The following is an 8,814-nucleotide window of genomic DNA, read 5'->3' as shown; positions in this document are numbered from 1 at the left end:
AAACGTTGCCACACCAACTTATCTCTAAACCTCTTATTCTTTACTCCAATATTGAAATCAAGTAGGTATATATGAAATAAAATGTGAGCTTTTGCATATCCTCAGAACCAGTGTAGAAAAACCAAGTCCTCAGGCCTTACCAACTCTATGAGGTTTTCAGTTCAACCCTAAAGCGTGGAAGCCTGAACATTTTATTTCATATATACCTACTTAAGTCACATCTGGAGAATTAATATTTTCGGAAAAAAGAAACATTTGGAAAGATTCTAATTTTTTTGACGAAAGGCCAAACCTTAGAAGTCCTTCAGGTTCAAAATATATTATTATTAATTATTAATAATAAACCAAGGCATTTCCTGTTCCAGAAGAAGCTGATCAATTAAAACTGACCAAATGATGTAATATGTCAACCAATTAAAACTGATAACATGTTCTCTCCAAATTAAAGTTTGAAATAGGAGATTATTATTGGATAGAATCAGATGAAGTAAAGCATATATGTTTCACTAGTGTAAAATTTAAGAAACTGTTTGATTGTGTAGCAAATTAATAGTCAGTACTCTCGGTGGTGGTCTTCTTCGTCTTCGCTGCGCAGAGGATGGTGCTCTCCACCACATTCTGGACGTTGGCGAACATGAGCTGATACTTGATTAGGACATACTTATAGTTCAGGGTTTGAGTCAGGAGGCTAGAAATCTCATCAACAACCAGTGACCTAATAAATTCCTTGGCTAATGTTTGTTTAGCTAGGGCAACACTATTACTCTTAGTAAATTCCATAAAAGTAATGTATCCAGTTACGTCAATCGGAGTTAATGCTCAAGACGTCGATCCCACCAGCCTCTTTCAACTTCATCGCGGCAAAGGTAATGTAAATGTCTTTTTTTTTTTTACTTGTGAATTGAACTTATGTTTCTTTCTTTTTTATTGGTGTTTAAAGGTGCTGGCTGATTCTTTGATTGCAATTCCGATTGATGTAGTTGGATACATTACTTTTATTGAATTTACTAAGAGTTATAGTGTTGCCCTGGCTAAGCAAACCTTAGCCAGGGAATTTATTAGGTCACTGGTTGCTGATGAGATTTCTAGCCTCCTGACTCAAACCCAGAACTATAGGTATGTCCCAATCAAGAATCATCTCATGTTCGCCAACATCCAGAATGTGGTGGAGAGCACCATCCTCTACGCAATGATGACAAAGAAGACCATCACCAAGAGTACTGACTATTAATTTGCTACACAGTCAAACAGTTTCTTAAATTTTACACTAGTGAAACATATATGCTTTACTTCATCTGAATTCTATACCCTAATAATCTCCTATGTCAAACTTTAATTTGGAGAAAACATGTTATCAGTTTTAATTGGTTGACATATTACATCATTTGGTCAGTTTTAATTGATCAGCTTCTTCTGGAACAGGGAATGCCTTGGATTATTATTAATAATTAATAATAATATATTAATGATTATTAAATGAAACTATTAATGATTATTAAATCAAATGTGGTTGCTCCACCCACCACATAGACAGTATTGGCACATAAATTAACGAAGCAAATACCAATTGACCAAATTAAGATTGATTGTAGCCGGCATTTTGTTTACTGAATGTGTCAGTGAACACCAATTAAAAAAAGGTAACTGTTTTTGTCTCATGGAAGCAGAGTTCTTTAATTGATTCAAAATTTCCCTGTAGACAGTCTTCATGCATAATCATCAATTGCTCAGCAATCTATTTAGCAAATTTTAACAAACATAAGATCCAAAATTAGAATATAAAAAAAGTAACTGTTTTTGTCCAACATTGGAAAACCTTGGCAGGAGTTTATAATTGCATCAACCAATAAAAATAAGTGGGAGATGAAATTGGAGTGAACCTCTTCTATGCTGCCATCCTCGATTTCAGCATTAAAGGAAAGCACCATGTTCTCATCCATTATGTTTTCCAAATCATCTATATAAAGCGGAGCAGCAACAACAAAGGGAATGTTATAAGCCTAATAATCATATCGCCATTAAATCAAAATTTCCACATTATAGGTGTCACAAGCAAAAGAATCAAGATCAACAATCCTGAATAAAAAAAAAACTGACATTTGTGCAGAATCATATCGCCATTAACACTTTCTAGTCATAATACTAGTTATAATACACAAGGCATTCAATTGGCTTAATTGATCGAGAGGGAAGTTCAGCATGACAACAAGGAGAGTTCCGGGGTTCAAGGACTAGGGTTATAGTTTTACATTTATAATAATTATCTAAAATGGTAGAAGCTAATGACTGTACATAAATATATAAAAAAAAAAATCAAAAAACCATTTTAAGTTCCTTTCTTTCTCTGTTGAAATTCTTTTAATTGAAAACTCAATAATGAGCTTTGGTATTCAATAATTATATAAGACTTCCCTTCTCAGATTTAGAATACAACCTTACAACAATGTAACATACCCTAACACTACCTCCCTATCATATTTATTTATATTTATTCCATTTAGCAACTCAATTTTGTATATTCTTACTATGGACAGAAAGACTAAGAGTGTGGACTAGGGCCACCTTAACAAACAAAAGTAGGAAAAAAAAAATGTAAATTTAATATTCATTTAAATCTGATGGATTTTAAACATATTAAAAATGATTAGTTCCATATCTAATTACCAAAATTTTATTTCCATTTTATAAAGCAACAAGATCTATGTTGCGACAAAATAGAACATACATTTTTCAGTTAGAGTTTCATGGCAGCGAATGTCCCTTCCTCTCAAATACTAACTCAGCCATTTAACCAAGTTGAGGTTACCTTGCGCTCATTCTAAGTCTGTCATCCGATTTTGTTCAGCATTAACCCTAAACACTAATTCATTAAATTGCATAAATTATAATGCATTTCCAAGTTTTACATGAGGATCATGATTAGCCTAAAGGAAAAATACTCTAACTAAATCATGCTGAAGAACATTGAAATTAAGTTTTTCACAGTACAAGTGTCAAGAAGAAACAATGAAATCATCAAAATAACTAAGCCAAATTAAGTGAGAAGAAACCAAATTTCACACCCAAAGAAGCCTGCCTATGTAGACCTATTCATACATAGAACAAATTTGCAACTGAAGAAGCCTGGCTCTATATAGAACCATAAGTATATGGAACAAAGAATAACTACACTTTCAACTCTATATATAAAAATCAGGATCCTCAAAAATCATGATAGAAAATAAAGATAAAAAATACCAATCAAGTCAAGCACCAAAGAAAAACTCATATAAATCAAAGTAAAAAGGCAAACAAAGATTCACCTTATCATTGTAAGGAAAAAGAAAGAGCACAGCTAGCACAGGCTTGGGAACCATATCTAGAAGCTCATCATTCAGGCTATAGACATCATTGAACTCCACCTCATCCTCCGGTACGCCGAGGCCCCAGACAAACTGCACCAAATTAATTCAACAAAAATCCACTTACATAGAGAACAAATTACTCAAAAGAAAGGGAATTTCTAGAGCTATGAGTTAGGGTTTATCATGAAAACCCCAAGCACAAGAGATATCCATCAGAGAAGGGAAAGTAGATGAACGGAGAAAGGAGAAGATGAGCACATGGTTCGTGACATCGAATGTCGCCGGAGATAGAGGACGGAGGAGGATGAAGCCGTGGTTGGCAACAGAGAGGTAGCAGAGAAGAGCTATGATGTGTGTCAAAAGAAATGAAGGAAGAAGGGTTGTTTTGAATGACTGAAGCTGAGGAAGATGTATCAAAGAAGTTAAATCTCAGCGGTAGATGTAGTTAAGAATGGGGTCCACTTCTAAGTTGTATCTCCACCGTTGTTTTCTCTATATAAGAATGTAACCTAAAAGTACTGAGGATTATGATGGAATTAGTGGACTTGCTACTTTATCCTTCCCCCTTCTCCAGTTCCTCTTCTACTCTTCTTTTCTAGGTCTTCTTCTTTTGGTTTGATTTTGCAGGACTTCCACACAACAGTGGTATCAGAGATCGATCCTGGCCATGGCTAACACCTCTAAGAAGCAGGTTCTGAAAGATTTGGAGAGTTTGATGCGGGAAATTGATGAAAAGCATAGTAAGGCTATTCAAGAAGTCAGAAAACAAAATCTCAAATCCATGGAAGAGGTTAAACAAGAAGTCAGAGAACAAACTCTCAAATCCATGGAAGAGATTAAACTACTGATTTCTGGCATTGCTTTATAGAATACTGAGGTACAATCTCATGCTCAATCTCCAGTTATGGCTAATAGTAGTGGAATTCTCAGAGCAGGATGGAATTCATCCGCGTCTAGTCATTAATTATTCCAAGATAGAATTTCCCCATTTTGATGGTACTAGGTTGGTGGAATGGTTATTCAAAGTTAAACAGTTCTTTGAGATAGATCATACCCTTGAGCCAAACAAGGTGAAAATGGTTTCCGTTCATTTGGAGGGCAAAGCTTTACACTGGTATAAAGCTTTCTTGAATACGAAAGATAAAGGGAAAGTGTATGTCTGGAAGGAATTTGTAGAAGCTTTGAATGCACGTTTTGGTGAGCATGCTTTTGCTGAGACTCTAACGGAGTTGAAGAAATTGACACAGGTGGGATCATTGCAGCAATACATGGAGGAATTTGATGTGTTATATTGTAAGAGTGGATTGAATGAAGATCAAGCTATTTGTCATTTCCTTGGTGGATTAAAGAAGGAAATTGAACTTTCAGTGAAGATCTATAAGCCTACATCCTTGCAGTCGGCATTTGCTCTTGCTAGAGTGCAGGAATTGTTGTGGACCAAAAGGGGTATGGTGGAGTCAAGACAGGGAAACAAAGATGGTAGCTCGGGATTGCAACCTTCAAAGTTTGTGGTGAGATCTTTTATTCCTACAGATAAGTACACTGAAGCTAATAAGTCTGAAAGGATGTCTTCAGCAACAGTTGGTGGTAACCCTAATAAATCAACAAGGAAGCTGACAAATAAGGAGATGGAAGATAGGAGGTCGAAGTGTTTGTGTTTTTGGTGTGAAGAAAAAAATATGCCGGGTCATAGATGTAAAATGAAGCAATTTAATATGTTGACTGTGGAAAACAGTGATGAGAGGGAAATAGATGAGGTAGAGGATGTGCCGATACAGTGTGTAGAGGTGGAAGAATTATCTGACATTACACAAGAATCATTTAACAATATGCCGATACAGAGTTTTGAGTCAGTACCTCCAAAGTTATCCTTCAATGCTCTTACCATTACTTGTAGTTTCCAAACTATGGGTGTTAAGGGGTCAGTGGGTACTAGCACATTGTTTCTGTTAGTGGATTCGGGAAGTACTCATAATTTCATGGATTGTAGGGTGGCCAAGAAATTAGGGTGTGTTTTGGAAATGGTCCCTGAATTGAAGGTAGCAGCAGCAAATGGCAATCTTTTTGTTTGTAATCAAGTGTGCCGAGCTTTCTCTTGGAATATGCAAGGTTACAAATTTCAAGCTGATTTCCTGATATTACCACTTGATAATTTTGACATGGTCTTGGGAATTCAGTGGTTAGTTGGCTTGGGTGATATAATATGGAATTTTCAGAAATTACAGATGAAGTTCCAATCTGGAAGTAAAGAATGTGTGCTCAAAGGAGAGGATAAAAATCAGTTACAATGAATTTCGGAGGACAAGATGAGCAAGCTATTAGGTAAGGAATTACAATTGTCCTTATCTCAATGCTTTGCAATTTCAATTCAGCATTCTCAGAATGTTTTAGAAGTTAAGTCAAGTGACTTGAAGTCTAGGTTGGAATTGTTACCAACTGATATTGCTCAAGTAATTTCACAACATGCCGGGGTGTTTGGTGAACCTCAAGGATTACCTCCAATCAGATTACAAGACCACAAAATTGTGTTGAAGGATGGCGCACAACCAGTGTGTTTGAGACCCTATAGATATGGGGTGTTGGAGGAAAATATCATCTAAAAATTGACGCAAGAGTTATTAGATGAGGGAGTAATACAAAATAGTAATTCTCCATTTGCGTCTCCTATGGTGTTGGTTAGGAAGAAAGAGGGTAACTGAAGACTATGTATCGATTATAGAAGCCTTAACACCGTGACTGTCAAGAATAAATTTTCAATGCCTGTGATTGAAGAATTATTAGATGAATTACATGGGGCAACTGTCTTCTTAAAATTGGATCTGAAATCAGGTTATCACCATATAAGGATGCATCCTACAGATATACCCAAGACAGCATTTTGAACACATGTGGGGCACTTTGAGTTCAAGGTGATGCCTTTTGAGCTCACAAATGCTCCTTCAACATTTCAAGGATTAATGAATGAAGTGTTCAAACCATTCTTAAGAAGATTTGTTCTTGTGTTTTTCGATGATATATTGATTTATAGTGTTGATGTGGGATAACATGTTGAGCACTTGGGTATAGTGTTACAGTTATTGAAGCAAAACACCTTGTATGCCAAACTCAGTAAGTGTACTTTTGCGGTGCCGTCAGTGGAGTATTTGGGTCACATTATTTCTAGAAATGGTGTAGCTACTGATCCAGGAAAAATTCAGGCAATACAGGATTGGCCAATACCAAGTACAATTAAACAGTTGCAGGGTTTTTTGGGTCTTGCAGGTTACTATAGAAGGTTCATCAAGAATTTTGCTCAACAATCACATCCATTATACTCGTTGCTTAAAAAATCAGAGGTGTTCCAATGGAATGTGCTGGCTCAGGAAGCTTTTAACAGGTTAAAATTGACTCTAATGACAGCTCCAGTGTTAGCCTTGCCTGATTTCAGTCACAACTTCACAATTCAAACTGATGCATCCAAATATGGAATTGGGGCTGTTCTGTTGCAGAGGGGGCATCCAATAGCTTACATCAGTAAGATGCTTTCCGTTAAGCATCAATCTTTGCCTATATATGATAAAGAGATGTTTGCAATTCTGTTTGCAATTTAAGAAATGGAAGCAGTACTTAATGGGTAGACATTTCATCATTCAAACAGATCATAAACCATTGAAGTATCTACTAGAGCAAAAGATAACTACTCCTAGTCAATATACCTGGTTGTCCAAGCTAATGTCACATGATTATGAAATTCAGTACAAACCTGGGAGGGAAAATTCAACTGCAGATGCTCTCTCAAGAATTGAATTTCCAGGAATTGAGTTGAAAGCTATTTCTATTGTAAATAATGATTTACTAGATCAAATAAAAACTTCTTGGTCTATAGATGAAAAATTATAGAAGATAATTCATTCTCTGCAGAAAACGCACAGTCATTCACATTACTCTTGGAGTCAAGGCCATTTATTGTGGAAAGGAAAATTAGTGATTGGGCAAGATGCAGCATTAAGAACACAATTGTTGAAATTTTTTCATGATAGTGCAATGGGAGGCCATTCGGGAGTGCACACCACTTATCAGAGACTAGCAACAATTTACTTCTAGAGAGGAATGTGGAAGACAATAAGGGAATTCATTAGAAGTTGTGAGGTGTGTCAGAAATATAAGTATGAGAATGTGGCGACACCGGGTCTCTTGCAGCCATTGCCCTTAATTACCTCAATCCATTTTTACTGATTTAACCATGGATTTTATTGAAGGATTTCCCAAGTCAAATGGTCAGGATGTGATCATGGTGGTAGTTATAGGCTAACTAAATATGCCCATTTCATTCCCTTAATTGGCACACCCATACACTGCAGCAAAGGTAACCCAGAAATTTATAGATTATGTGTACAAACTAAATGGATTCCCGTCTTCAATTATTAGTGATAGGGATCCTATCTTCTTAAGTAATTTCTGGCGGGAGTTATTTCGGGTGCAAGGTGTGGAATTGAAGTATACTTTAGCTTACCATCCACAATCAGATGTCCAGACAGAAGTTGTGAATAGGAGTTTAGAATGTTATCTTCGTTGCATGTCGGTTCAACTGCCGAAAAACTGGTGTACTTGGTTATCATTGGTAGAGTTTTGGTATAACACACTCTATCATTCAACCATTAAAATGGCTCCCTTCCAAGCATTATATGGTGTAGCACCTCCTGTGCATCTTCCATATTTTCCTCGGGATTCTTCTATAGCAGCTGTGAATGTTTTCATGCGAGAAAAGGAGTCAATTATTCAATTGCTCAAGAAACAAATTTCAAAAGCACAATAGAGGATGTCAAAGCAAGCTAACAAGCATCGTACAGACAGGCAATTTGAAGTGGGAGATTTGGTTTATTTGAAGTTACAATGTTATCTTCAAGGTTCAGTGGTTGCAAGAGAAGTGGCAATGTTGTCAACTATATATTATGGGCCTTACAAAATACTTGACAAGGTTGGGCCCATGGCATATAAATTGGAGCTACCCCCCTCTGCAAACATCCATCCTGTTTTTCATGTGCCTTTACCCAAAAGAGCTTTGCCAGGAACACAAGTAAGAGCAGAATTACCAACTCCAACCTTGGTAACCACTGAAGTGAAACCCTTTGCCATATTGGACAGAAGAATAGTTACTACAACAAATTTGTCAATTATTGACATATGTGATAATGTCATAAAATAAGATATTTTTGTCACTAAAAATTTTTTGTAACGCTTTGTTGCCGTCACCACATTTTGTCGCCTTTGCTCTGTCGCTAAAGGGTTAATGTGACGATTTACAAGTTCGTCACATAATGATACCTTTTATGTGACAAAGTTATCATATTTTACCTATTTTATAATCATTAATGACATGCATTTTTATCACTAAATGTTGTGTCAAACTGTCATAAAATGTTATGAATTGTCACTAAATATAAGGTAAAGTTTTATCATTTGTGACATTCCATTGATTTTCAAATAATAA

The 8,814-nt window shown here is 36.0% G+C and overlaps 1 protein-coding gene across 1 annotated transcript; it reads right to left on the bottom strand.

Annotated features, from left to right (window-relative positions):
* Nucleotides 1-1,696: 1,696 nt before the first annotated feature.
* On the bottom strand, nt 1,697-4,202 carry LOC120263679. The gene is made up of 4 exons (XM_039271643.1): nt 4,190-4,202; nt 3,603-3,772; nt 3,303-3,434; nt 1,697-1,957 (listed from the first exon to the last, which is right to left on the bottom strand). Exons 1-4 carry the CDS (start codon nt 4,200-4,202, stop codon nt 1,940-1,942), a joined length of 333 nt encoding a protein of 110 aa, XP_039127577.1. The 3' UTR covers nt 1,697-1,939.
* Nucleotides 4,203-8,814: the final 4,612 nt, after the last annotated feature.

Source organism: Dioscorea cayenensis, chromosome 6 (genome assembly GCF_009730915.1).
Source record: "Dioscorea cayenensis subsp. rotundata cultivar TDr96_F1 chromosome 6, TDr96_F1_v2_PseudoChromosome.rev07_lg8_w22 25.fasta, whole genome shotgun sequence".
NCBI classification, from domain to species: domain Eukaryota; kingdom Viridiplantae; phylum Streptophyta; class Magnoliopsida; order Dioscoreales; family Dioscoreaceae; genus Dioscorea; species Dioscorea cayenensis.
The sequence above is the reverse complement of the archived record's forward strand: the minus strand, read 5'-3'. Positions and strand labels throughout refer to the sequence as shown.